This window comes from Urocampus carinirostris, chromosome 13 (genome assembly GCF_059441175.1).
Source record: "Urocampus carinirostris isolate Australia breed hairy pipefish chromosome 13, RoL_Ucar_1.0, whole genome shotgun sequence".
Lineage (NCBI taxonomy): Eukaryota > Metazoa > Chordata > Actinopteri > Syngnathiformes > Syngnathidae > Urocampus > Urocampus carinirostris.
In genome coordinates, this window is record NC_142361.1 from 40,105,321 (window position 1) to 40,119,548 (window position 14,228).

General features: G+C 43.2%; 1 protein-coding gene across 1 annotated transcript in view; it reads left to right on the plus strand.

The window, feature by feature from the left end:
• The window catches only part of LOC148354529 (uncharacterized), a 42,632-nt gene extending 33,313 nt beyond the window's left edge, over nt 1-9,319 (plus strand). The window contains exons 9-11 of the mRNA XM_088352105.1: nt 1,666-1,833; nt 3,782-3,839; nt 6,691-9,319. Coding sequence (XP_088208231.1) covers nt 1,666-1,833; nt 3,782-3,839; nt 6,691-6,789 — 325 coding nt within the window. The 3' untranslated portion in view covers nt 6,790-9,319. The remainder of the gene's footprint in view (nt 1-1,665; nt 1,834-3,781; nt 3,840-6,690) is intronic.
• Nucleotides 9,320-14,228: the final 4,909 nt, after the last annotated feature.

Consider the following 14,228-nt stretch of genomic DNA (forward strand, 5'->3'; position numbering starts at 1 on the left):
AATTTAAATACAAAAACAAGTATTTTAAGTGTTCACCACGAGTGCCAAAAAGGCCAATGCTGTCAACAATGTTGCCTCAAAGGGCTGGCCAGTGGCAGAAATAAAGATAGATAGATAGACAGATAGATAGATACTATAGATAGACGAGAGAGAGAGGCAGAGAGAGACAGAGAGAGACAGACAGACAGACAGACAGACAGACAGACAGACAGACAGAGGGAGAAAAGGTGTGGGAGAGAGAGAGAGAGAGAGAGAGACAGACAGACAGACAGAGAGAGAGAGGGAGATAAGGTGTGGAAGAGAGAGAGGGAGGGAGAAAATGTGTGGGGGAGAAAGAGAGAGAGAGAGAGAGCAAGAAAGAGAGAGAGAGTAAGATAGAGAGAGAATAAGAGAGAGAGAGTGAAAGGGCGAGTAAGAGAGAGAGAGAGAGTGAAAGGGAGAGTAAGAGACAGAGAGAGAGAGAGAGAGAGAGAGAGAAAGAGAGAGAGAGAGAGAGAGAGATACTTTATTTATCAGGGTATGGAAATTCACACTTCCACTTTGTGTTGAAAAATAAAATAATTGGATAAAGATATAGAATATAAAAATACCCAATATAACGTTTTGCTATAGAGTATTTCAATAGTGCTACGGAAAATACACACTGTCATAAAAATAGGGTCATATGCAAATGTAGGGATGGGGTTTCGTGTGGGCTTTTACTCCTCCGGGTGGAGTTCAAGAGCCTCATGGCATGAGGAAGAAATGATCTCCTCATTTTGTCTGGTTTCGACATCAAAGTGGAGGCCAAGAAGTGTCTCTTACTTTGTAAGTAATTTAATAGTAATATTTGATTTTTTTTTTATCTCAGATACTTTCCTTAGTTTCAACTGTCTGCCGTTAGGTCGTAGTTTGCACGGCCGGCCCTCCTGTGGAAGTCGTTGCTTACGAATAGCCTCAGAAATGAGACCCCTGATCCGGCCCGCGGGCCGTACGTCTGACACCCCTGGCACGAACGGCGCTTCCCTCGGTACTAGACGAGCTTCCTTCCTCATTTGCACGCCGCCGTCATATTTCAGCAATATCGCGTTACTGCGCCGTCACGATTTCCCCGGAGCGGATTCTCAAACCATCAGATGGCTTCAGCCAACCTGCTGTCGCTTTCCACGGCCGGGAACATCCTTCCAGTTCTTCGGATGCCAAAACCTCCTCAGAGATCTCATCTCATCTCATTAGCTGCGCCGCTTATCCTCAGTAGGGTCACGGGGGTGCTGGAGCCCATCCCAGCAATCATCGGGCAGTGGACACCCTCAACAGGTCGCAGGCCACACAGGGACAGACAACTCGCTCGTCCATTCACACCTAGGGACAATTTGGACCGGCCAATCCACCTGAAATGCATGTCTTTGGAATGTGGGAGGGAACCGGAGTGCCCGGAGGAAACCCACGCAAGCACGGGGAGAACATACAAACTCCGGTAGCTGGATTTGAACCCACACAGGAGGTTCCCAAGACCTTAGAACTGTGCCGCACACGCGCTAACCACTGCCCCACCGTGCTGCCCCGTCCTCAGAGATAGGAGTGAATAAATCGTGATTTTTTTTTGAAAGGTTTATTTTGCAGATGAGACTTCCGAATGATGTCCGTAAAGGCTCAACCTTGACGCCATTTTTTCTCCATGTCTAGGGTGGCAGTGGTGGTGAGCAGCGCCAATATGGACCTGGATCTGGTGAGGCAGTGCGTGGACCGAGCCCTGGTCCTGGAAGACCGGGTCAGCAAGTTTTCGGTGCAACTGGGAGAGTGGCCTGGAGACATGGCCAAGCTTCTGGATGTCCTGTCCAGGGAGGACGTTAGGTAGGGACACGAGCACGGTCCACAATCAGGGGACAGTACAGTCGTCTCTTGCGGTTTCGCTACTTGGCGGGTTTTTATCACGCGTTGTGTTCTGCATTCTGATTGGCTAAATAGTTGCCCCGCCCCCTTTTTTGCCTGTGTCTGCCTGTTTGTCAATAACGTTGCAGTCTAAGCTAGATAGATGTCTAGAGAGATACTTTATTCATCCCCGTAAGGAAATTCACAGTATCCTTGAAACGACAGAAATATTGTAAAATACTACTGCAATACTATAATACAGAAATACTACTAGATAAATATTACAAAAATACCCCAGGAATACAATAAAAATAAACTACAAAATTATTACAAAAATAGCACTACAGAAATACTATGAAATACTACTCCATGAATATTACAAAAATACTACAGGAATACTATAAAAATACTACTACAAAAATATTACAAAATAACTACTACGGAAATACTATGAAATACTACTATAGAAATATTACAACAAAACTACAGGAATGCTATAAAAATACTACTACAAAAATATTACTACAGAAATACTATGAAATACTACTACAGAAATATTACAAAAAACTACAGGAATGCTATAAAAATACTACTATACTACAAAAATATTACAAAAATATTACTACAGAAATACTATTAAATACGACTACATAAATATTACAAAAATACTACAGGAATACTATAAAAATACTACTCAAAAATGTTACAAAATGACTACTACGGAAATACTATGAAATACTATTATAGAAATATTACAAAAAAAATACAGGAATGTTATAAAAATACTACTACAAAAATATTACAAAAATATTACAACGGAAATACTATGAAATACTACTACATAAAAATTACTAAAATACTCCAGGAATACTATAAAAATACTCCTAAAATACTATAAAGATACTACTCCTTGTGTTAATAAAATAATAAAGAAAGCAGGCGGTGTTGTATCCAGAGTCACGTGATTAAAGTCCCCAGAGATTAACAGGATGGCCTCAGGGTGCTGTGTTTGTAGTTTAGTAACAGCGGAGTGGATGACGTCACACGCTAGGCCAAAGGTTCGACGTCCCTGCAGCCGATGGAAATCTTTGTGCCCAGGGTTACACCGCCTCGTGTTCACATAGATAGCGAGTCCGCCTCCTCTCCGCTTCTCGCAGGCTTTTGTGTCTCTGTCTGCCCTAACAGCGCTGAAGCCGGCTAACTCCACGTTAGCGTCTGGGATACTAGACGTGAGCCACGTTTCCGTAAAACACAACAAACTTCTTTCCCTGTACGCTTTGATGTTTTTCACCAGCATAGCCAGTTCGTCGGTCTTATTTGGTAGAAGAGTTCACATTTCCCATTATTACGGACAGTACCGAAGGATTATATCGGCGATAATCGCTTAGCCTTCACCTGAGCTCCGGCTCTGCAGCCATGATAGGGCCCCTTCACCTCGTCCGGTAAATGGGGAATCACACCGGCACAAGAATTCTTCAGGGCAAGGAGTTGATTCCTTAAATAAACCCATTTTTGTGTGTTAAAACCCATAACCATAGGATTTGTGCAAAAAATGACCGTGCTGTTTGGGCATTATGCCTCGAGAGTGTTGTACCTCGCACATCATGTGTTACACATCATTACGAGACGAAACATGAACATGAATTCAAGGATGAGTCCGACATGGCGGAGACATTAGAAGCGCTGTGTCCAGGTACGGCAAACAAACACAGACCCTGAAGACCTTTGTCACTGCTACAAATGCCACCACTGAAGCATGCTATCACATTGCTCACTGCATAGCAAAGCACAGAAAACCATTTACTGATGGTGTGCCTTCTGCTTTGCTGCTGTTATTTCACGTTTTGATCATTTCTGCAACAAGATATTATTGATTAATGGTATAGTAGCTGCCCAAAGACCAACTAATGCCGTGGTTTCCTCCCCTCAGGTTGTTGGATGTCAGCCATCGAAGGCACAGTGGCCGGTCGGACCTCTTCAGGGCAAAAGTGAGTTGTCAGCAATGTTCCCTCTAAGCTGTGTGTTCGTAATTCCGCACTACCCAGAGCTTTTCTGCGCACAAGAAAATCTTGCCAGCTCACAAAAATCTGGGCTCGAAATTACTAATTAAGAATTAAGTCAAGAGTTACAGTGCATGAAGGCCAAAATACACGGCTTCCCCTGTCGCTGTGTTCTAAATGCGGTGTTTTGAAGTCAAGGTCGAAGTCGAGTCAAGTCAGTAGAGTTTTTCGAGAACCGGCTACTTCGGCTCGGCTCACTAAAAGGAACCGGCTCTTTCGGGTCCTAAACGGCTCTTCAGGTTGTTTTTGCTTCTTTCATCCCAACACGACCAAATATTATGTAAAACTGTGCACACAATGACTTAAAGGAAGGGGGGGGAAATAGAACAAAAAAGAAAAAAATACCAAAGTGAAAAAGCAGTGAAAGCTGAGAAAAAAACAAAACAAAAGGAGAGAAAAAAAGAGCAGGAAAAATTTAGAAAAAAAAGCCAGAAGAAAAGAAAGAAGCAAATAAAGGGAAAAAGGTAATAGAGAACAAAAAAAGCAAGAGCTAGGAAAATATAGACACAATGAGATTTTTTTTTAAGGAATTTAAAAAAATAGAAAAAAAAAAGTTTGTGTTGCATTCAAATAATTTCCAATGATACCAAGTCAATCCAAAAAATGGGATTAAATACAATTGTGTATCGTGCAACCGACTCAATAAGCCCCCAAAAATGATAGTATTATGCGACAAAAGACACCAGGGGAAAAAAACATGAAAATCTTGTGAAAAAATTGTAAAAACACATGAGTACATGAGTCAATTCATTCAAAAGTGAAAAATAATTTTGCATTGCGAGAAACTCAGCAAAATGTAACGTGATGTCAAGTTTTGGACATGTTTGATAATGAATTATCTTGCCACACTTGGGATTGCCGTTGCTCACTGTTGTTTCAAGCGTTGCTCACCGACTTTGTGTGAACGCTCAGACCTCCTAAGGAAAATTACAGGGAACATTGGTCGTCAGACTGTCTTCATCCATTTATTTTCCGCCATTTCTCTTGGTTTCTCTTTGTATAGAGATATTGCTTCAATTATGCATAGTTGGAGCGTTGGTATTAATCTTCGGTCTTAAGAGATGGATTAAGTCCGTGAAATCCTGAGTGAAGGCCCAGGTCACCAATGCACAGCCCACCACTGTAAATAAACAAGATAAACCTGGGAGCATTTTCTAGATTACCCTTCATGCTAAAAATAACCGCCTGAGTATACAGTCGGTGTTCATCATCATTTTCGACAGGCAGCGTTTGGAATAAATCTGGTAAAAAGATGAGAAGAAATTTGACAGGAAACGTATTTTAAAGCCTACAAATATAAAATTATTATTATGATGTCGATAATATATTAGTAATATGTTTGTCAAGAACCGGAACAGGATCAGGACCCAAATGCGTGACGTTTCTCACACAAGGAAATGGGGAGTCATGCATGTTAGGCAGTAGTCTGGCGTGGAATGATAGGAAGCCAGAGGGCGACGATATCGATACCAATTGCCTGAGCAGATATCAGATGGATGGGTCGATACTGGACAGGATTAATATCAAAACAGGATATCGAAAATAAACCGGACAAACTAGACCGGAACGGAACTGGAAACCGATATTAAACAACGGGACAGACAGGATTGATATCAAAACAGGATATCGAAAATAAACAGGACGAACTAGACCGGAACAGAACTGGAAAACGATATTAAACAACGGGACGGACAGGAATGATATCGAAACAGGATATCGAAATTAAACAGGACAAGCTAGAGGGTAACGAAATTGGAAACCGATATTAAACAACGGGACGGACAGAATTGATATCAAAACAGGATATCGAAAATAAACAGGACAAACTAGACGGGAATGAAACCGATATCAAACAATGGGAGAGACAAGATTGATATCAAAACAGGATAGCGAAATTAAACAGGACAAGCTAGACGGGAACAAAACTGGAAACCGATATTAAACAACGGGGCTGACAGGATTGATTTCAAAACAGGATATCGAAAATAAACAGGACAAACTATACAGGAATGAAACTGATATTAAACAATGGGAGAGACAGGATTGATTTCAAAACAGGATATCGAAATTAAACAGGACAAACTAGACGGGAACGAGACTGATATCAAACAACGGGACAGACAGGATTGATATCAAAACAGGATATCGAAATTAAACAGGACAAACTAGACGGGAATGAAACTGGAAACCAATATTAAACAACGGGACGGACTGGATTGGTTTTAAACCAGGATATCGAAATTAAACAGGACAAACTAGACGGAAACTAAACTGGAAATCAATGTTAAACAACAGGACAGACAGGTGTGATATCAAAACAGGATATCGAAATTCAACAGGACAAACTAGACGGGAACCAAACTGGAAACCGATATTAAACAGGACAAAATAAACGGGAACCATACCGGACAGGAAATACCAACAGGAAACAGGACTGAGTCAAAACCCACGTCTTGTGGGGCAGAGCACTGAGATTAAATAGAAAGCCAATCTGTCAAAAAATTATTAACACTATTCCCAATCTCTCGTATCACTCATATCCCATTTTCTTCATCTCTGTATTCCGCCAGGAATGTTTTTTTTGTATTTAAATTTGAACAAGTGAATAGTTGGACATTGTTTGATCTCGTCTTGTAAATTGTTCCAAAGTTTGACTCCACACACACACATGCTTTTCCTGGTGGTTCTCACCTTTGGGATTAGGAATTATGAATTCACTATGAAATCACAATGTCTCTCTAGGCCCTCCACACCATTGACCCTGTGTCTGCGATTGTAGGTCGAATGCGTGGTGGAAACCAGGGACAAGACACAAAGCGCCCAACTGCGAAAAACGCTGAGTGAGCGCTACCCGTCTCTATGCTGGCTGGAGCGGTGATCGCTAACCAAGGATTTGAGCCATTATCCCAGGTTGTCGGGGAAGAAAAACGAAACAAACACGGAGAAAATCGAAAATCAAGTCCCATTTATTTGAATAGCCCTTCATCCCAAAATGTCTCCAAGGACTCTGCAGGTTACAATGACACCCTCCCCTGATCTGAAACCGACATGAGGGCGAGGGAAAAGTCATAAGTGGTAATCCCCCTTCCAGGATCACCAGGGTGGAATAGATTTAGCATTGGGTAACAATACACAAAACAGAGTGAGCATCAATAAAAGAAAACATAGGTAATATGTTAAAATTTGTTGACATACTTCAGGTCCAGACTCATCTCAAATGGTCCTTCTCCTTGGTATCACCATCAACCGGGCAGTCGGAAAAGGAAAGTATGAGTTGGGTAGCAATCATAGGCTATTGAAAAGAGGTGGTGTTAAGTCTAGAGTCAACAACATCCACTGAATTTGCAGATATTATCTCCGGAGGCAGAGCATTCCACACTACCGGGGCCCGGATAGAGAAAACTCCTGAGCCTGCAGATTTCTTCTTGGCTCTTGGAGTCACAAGTAGATCGGCATTTTTCGAGCGGAGCCTCGGTGCAGGAACATAGTGAGAAATCAAATCAGAGAGATAAGAGGGGGCAAGTCTAGCCAAACATTAAAGCGTTACAACCCTATATATCCAAACAAAGCAATGGGATTTTACTAGGTTTCAGGTACTGTATGAATAGGGAGCAGGTGTGTTCGATTTGAAGTATACTCTGTCACACTGGTCACTGAAAGTCCCAAGATGGCACACCATGGCAAGGAACTCTCTGGGGACCGTAAATATTAACTTTTTACTCTAACTAGGTTTCAGATACTGTATGAATAGGGAGCGGGTGTGTTCGATTTGAAGTATACTCTGTCATACTGGTCACTGAAAGTCCCAAGATGGCACACCATGGCAAGGAACTCTCTGGGGACCATAAAATTAACTTTTTACTCTAACTAGGTTTCAGATACTGTATGAATAGGGAGCGGGTGTGTTCGATTTGAAGTATACTCCGTCATACTGGTCACTGAAAGTCCCAGGATGGCACACCATGGCAAGGAACTCTCTGGGGACCGTAAAAATTAACTTTTTACTCTAACTAGGTTTCAGATACTGGATGAATAGGGAGTAGGTGTGTGCGATTTGAAGTATACTCCGTCATACTGGTCACTGAAAGTCCAAAGATGGCACACCATGGCAAGGAACTCTCTGGGGACCGTAAAAATTAACTTTTAACTCTAACTAGGTTTCACGTACTGTATGAATAGCGAGCAGGTGTGTTCGATTTGAAGTATACTCTGTCATACTGGTCACTGAAAGTCCCAATATGGCACACCATGGCAAGGAACTCTCTGGGGACCGTAAAAAAATTACTTTTTATTCTAACTAGGTTTCAGATACTGAATGAATAGGGAGCAGGTGTGTTCGATATGAAGTATACTCTGTCATACTGGTCACTGAAAGTCCCAATATGGCACACCATGGCAAGGAACTCTCTGGGGACCGTAAATATTAACTTTTTACTCTAACTAGCTTTCAGATACTGTATGAATAGGGAGCAGGTGTGTTCGATTTGAAGTATACTCTGTTATACTGGTCTCTGAAAGTCCAAAGATGGCACACCATGGCAAGGAACTCTCTGGGGACCGTAAAAAATAACTTTTAACTGTAACTAGGTTTCACGTACTGTATGAATAGCGAGCAGGTGTGTTCGATTTGAAGTATACTCCGTCATACTGGTCACTGAAAGTCCCAAGATGGCACACCATGGCAAGGAACTCTCTGGGGACCATAAAATTAACTTTTTACTCTAACTAGGTTTCAGGTACTGTATGAATAGGGAGCAGGTGTGTTCGTTTTGAAGTATACTCTGTTATACTGGTCACTGAAAGTCCCAAGATGGCAACCCATGGCAAAGAACTCTCTGGGGACCGTAAAAATTAACGTTTTACTCTAACTAGGTTTCAGACACTGGATGAATAGGGAGCAGGTGTGTTGGATTTGAAGTATACTCTGTCATACTGGTTACTGAAAGTCCCAAGGTGGCACACCATGGCAAGGAACTCTCTAGGGACCGTAAAAATTAACTTTTTACTCTAACTAGCTTTCAGATACTGGATGAATAGGGAGCAGGTGTGTGCGATTTGAAGTATACTCTGTCCTACTGGTCACTGAAAGTCCCAAGATGGCACACCATGGCAAGGAACTCTCTGGGGAGGGTATAAATTAATTTTGGCACAACATACGGCTGCCCAATGCTACAAGATGATAGCCATTAAACTGAAGTTGAGCTGCAGTACAGTAGTCAAGAAACAAGGCAGTGTCAAACATTTGATGCTAGACATTGGGAGACCAGAGAGTAGTGCATTACAGTAATCAAGTCAAGAAGTAATAAACGCATGAATTATAATCCAAGCATCTGATTGAGACAGCATCGGGCAAATCTTCGCAATATTATGAAGGTGGAAGTAAGCTATTCCAGTCATATTTTTCACAGGTAACAGACAACAGATTAGGATCAAATATACCACCTAAATTTTTGACGAAGTCACTAAGGGCGGTATCACATTTGCCGAAGTTCAGAGCAGTGTTTGAGAACAAATAGCCGGACCAACAGTCAACATTTTGCTGTCTTATTGATTATTCAATAACTGGAATAGTTAGTAAAGCAGTGTGTGTCAAGACGGGGACGAAAACAGGACCCACTTTCGTTGCGTTTCCAAGTTTTATTAAAAGAAAGAGAAAGGATTGCGGCCACGATCCGGTGACTGCTGGACGCGGGAAGCAGGTCGCTCTGAACGCGGAAGTGGATCTTCTGTGTCGAGCGATGGCGGTGTCGGGAACGGGAAAACGGGTCAGTAGACGAGACAGGAGCGCAAAAACGTGGTCGGAAGCGGGTCGAAAGCCAGGAAAAGAGAGTAGACGTGGGCGGGGACCAAAGAGGTCAAAATCCGGGACGGAAGAGTAGACGTGGTTAGGATCAGAAACAGGTCGAAGCCGGGGGACAGACAGGAGAGCAAAAACGGGGTTAGAAGCGAGTCATAATAATAATAATAATAATAATAATTTCCTTTGTATTGTCATTCTTTGTAACAATGTACACAGAACGAAATGTCGATACACCTGACCCGTTGTAGCGGGTCGATGCAGCCGCAGCCAGAGGGCGCCGCCATTATACCAATAAGCCAGGAAAGGAGAGTATACGTGGTCGAGAACAACAGAGGTCGGACAAAAGAGGTCAAAATCCGGGACGGAAGAGCAGACGTGGTTAGGATCAGAAACAGGTCGAAGCCGGGGGACAGACAGGAGAGCAAAAACGGGGTCAGAAGCGAGTCATAAGCCAGGAAAGGAGAGTATACGTGGTCGAGAACAACAGAGGTCGGACCAAAGAGGTCAAAATCCGGGACGGAAGAGTAGACGTGGTTAGGATCAGAAACAGGTCGAAGCCGGGGGACAGACAGGAGAGCAAAAACGGGGTCATAAGCGAGTCATAAGCCAGGAAAGGAGAGCATACGTGGTCGAGAACAACAGAGGTCGGACAAAAGAGGTCAAAATCCGGGACGGAAGAGCAGACGTGGTTAGGATCAGAAACAGGTCGAAGCCGGGGGACAGACAGGAGAGCAAAAACGGGGTCAGAAGCGAGTCATAAGCCAGGAAAGGAGAGTATACGTGGTCGAGAACAACAGAGGTCGGACAAAAGAGGTCAAAATCCGGGACGGAAGAGCAGACGTGGTTGGGATCAGAAACAGGTCGAAGCCGGGGGACAGACAGGAGAGCAAAAACGGGGTCAGAAGCGAGTCATAAGCCAGGAAAGGAGAGTATACGTGGTCGAGAACAACAGAGGTCGGACAAAAGAGGTCAAAATCCGGGACAGAAGAGCAGACGTGGTTGGGATCAAAAACAGGTCGAAGCCGGGGGACAAACAGGAGCAAAAAGAGGTGGGAGTCAGGGTCGAAAAGGCTTGCCTAGTGTTGACTGAGGTTTGCAGACGGACAATATACAAATACCTTCTTTACAAATCAGTTTTAGAGATTTTCCACAAAACTCTTGGATTCCGTTCTAACGCCCAACGATTCTGTATATATATCTAAAATATACGATGATGCCTCTTTTGAAATTCACATGATTTTTCAACTCTTGTAAATACATTTCAGCATTATTTATACTTTTGAATTAGGTGCTTTAGTCAAGTAGCTCTCAAAAAAATATACAATAAAGATTTCCCTAAACCTGAAGTTTTTTGTTATGTGCATGTGACGTTTTTATGATTCTGTCCTGTAGATTGCAGAATTGAGAGTCAAGATTTGATTCTGTTACAGTGGAACTGCTAACAATTGTCAGGACCAGAGCGGAGACAGGACCCACTTGCGTAAATAGTTACGTTTTTATTGGAAGAGAAAGGACTAAGCCCACGATCCGGTGATTGTTGGACGCGGGAAGCAGGTCGCTCTGAACGCGGAAGTGGATCTTCCGTGGCGAGCGATGGCGGTGTCGGGAACGGAAACGCGTCAGTAGCCGGGACAGGAGAACAAAAACGTGGTCGTAAGCGAGTCGTAAGCCAGGAAAGGGGAGTAGACGTGATCGGGGATAAAAGAGGTCAAAAGCCGGGACGGGAGAGTAGACGTGGTTAGGATCAAAAACAGGTCGAAGCCGGGGGACGGACAGGAGCAAAAACAGGTGGGAGTCGGTGTCGGGAACGGAAAACGGGTCGCTAGCCGGGACAGGAGAACAAAAACGTGGTCAGAAGCGAGTCGTAAGCCAGGAAAGGAGAGTAGACGTGGTCGGGGTCAATAAGAGGTCGAAAGCCGGGACGGAAGAGTAGACGTGGTTAGGATCAAAAACAGGTCGAAGCCGGGGGACGGACAGGAGCAAAAACAGGTGGGAGTCGGTGTCGGGAACGGAAAACGGGTCGCTAGCCAGGACAGGAGAGCAAAAACGTGGTCAGAAGCGAGTCGTAAGCCAGGAAAGGAGAGTAAACGTGGTCGGGGACAAAAAGAGGTCGAAAGCCGGGACGGGAGAGTAGACGTGGTTAGGATCAAAAACAGGTCGAAGCCCGGGGACGGACAGGAGCAAAAACAGGTGGGAGTCGGTGTCGGGAACGGAAAACGGGTCGCTAGCCAGGACAGGAGAGCAAAAACGTGGTCAGAAGCGAGTCGTAAGCCAGGAAAGGAGAGTAGACGTGGTCGGGAACAAAAAGAGGTCAAAAGCTGGGACGAAAGAGTAGACGTGGTTAGGATCAAAAACAGGTCGAAGCCGGGGGACGGACAGGAGCCAAAACAGGTGGGAGTCGGTGTCGGGAACGGAAAAACAGATCGGTAGCTGGGACAGGAGAACAAAAACGTGGTCAGAATCAAGTCGTAAGCCAGGAAGGTAGAGTAGACGTGGTCGGGGTCAAAAAGAGGACGAAAGCCGGGACGGGGGAGTAGACGTGGTCAGGATCAAAAATGGGTCGAAGCCGGGGCCAGACGGGAACAAAAAACGAGACAGGTGGGAGTCGAAAAAGGCTTGCCTAGTGTCAACTGAGGTTCGCATGCGGACTGACAGAAGTCACATCAGTAATCATGACAACAATACTCCCACAGCAATAGCAAGTAACTGTATTGCGTTTGGTGAGTATTTTATAAAAAAGTACTATGAAAAATACTATAACACATTTCCACACTTTAAAGGTAATGTGTAATTGTCAATTTAAAGGAAATGCGGTATTTATTTGAGACTTGAACTAAGTTTACCACAAAAATCGAATACAGGGGTGACAAACAGGCGGCCCGCGGGCCAGATCAGGCCCGCTAAGGGATTGAATCCGGCCCGCAAGACAACACTCAGAGAAGCGCAGGAGAAAAATGAGCTGCAGGTTGAAATATGTCCATTTGATGTTGCCAAAGCCAGGTTCCTCTGACAAAGATGCTGTACTTGTATTTATTTCTCACTCTCTGTCTTCCTCCCTTCTCTCACTCTTTGTCCCTTTGTTTTTCACTCTCTGTCTCTTTTTCTCTTTCTTTGTTTCTATTAGTCTCTCTCTTTCTCTGAGTCTTTTTACCTTCTTTTGCTCTCTCTTGCTTCCCCCTTCCCTATTTCTCCCTGTATCTCTTTCTCTCCTCTTTTCTCTCCTTCTCTTTTATTCCCTTTCCATTTCTCTTTGGATTTCTTTCTTTCTCTCTTTCTGTCCCCTTCTCTCACTATTTTTCTTCTTAACTCTTTTGTTTGTCTCTCTCTTTCTTTGTCCCACCCTCCCTCTCTCTCTCTCTTTCTCTTTTCTCTATCTCTTTCTTCCTATCTCTCTTTCTTTCCCCCTCTCTCACTAGTTCTCTTTTTATCTCTTTTGTGTGTCACGTTCGCTCTCTCTCTCTCTTTTCTCTCTCTCTTTCTTTGTCCCAGCCTATCTCTCTCTCTCTCTTTTCTCTATCTCTTTCTCCCTATCTCTCTTTCTGTCCCCTTCTCTCACTATTTTCTTCGTATCTCTTTTGTTTGTCATGTTCTCTCTCTCTCTCTCTTTTCTCTCTCTTTCTCTCTTTTTTGTCCCATCCTCGCTCTTTTTCTTTTCTCTATCTTCATCTCTCTTTCTTCCCCCTCTCTCACTATTTCTCTTTTGTGTGTCACGTTTGTTCTCTTTTCCCTCTCTCACTCCCCCCCTTTCTTTGTCCCACTCTCTCTTTTTTCTCTCTTTCTTTCTTCCTTTCTCTGTCCCACCCTTTTTTTCTTATTTTTTCCTCCTTTTTCTCTCTAATCTACTAGTCCGGCCCCTGAGATAATGTTTGTTCTATCGCGTGGCCCCCTGAGAAAAAAATGAGTGTGACACCTCTGACTTACGTCCTCCCCTTTCTTGTAGTTCCACCATGGTGCCACATGATGGCACCATATTAGAACTTTCAGGGTTTTGGCGCCACCTTGTGGTATTTGAATGGTTGTAAAGAACTCTGTGTAAATTAAAGGGACAGTGTGTATTAACATTTAACAAGCACCTCCTAGGGGTAAAAAAAATAATAAAACCAATATTTAAGACACATGAACTATCATATTAACGTTTATTTCAAAAAAAACACTCATGAGTCAAGAAATTTGCTTTTATTAAGACTCTTCAAGGATCTGCAGGACCCTATTTTAGAAATAACATATTAAAGCTAGAAATTGCGCAAATAGTTAGTTGAAAATGTTCCAAGATGAAAATAGAAATTGCAAATAAAGTGAAACAATCCACCCCAAAACATGAATACCAGAAATAAAAACACTTTTAGCCCCATTTAGCCAATAGATGGCTGAAACCCCCCTCTCCTTATTTATCATCAAAAACACAATTTATGCTGATTAAAAATCATTTTTATTTATTTCCATTGTCGTCAAGTCATGTTTATTTGTTTGGCCCTAAATCACAAAGAGTCTCAAAGGGCTGCACAGATTATTGCAGA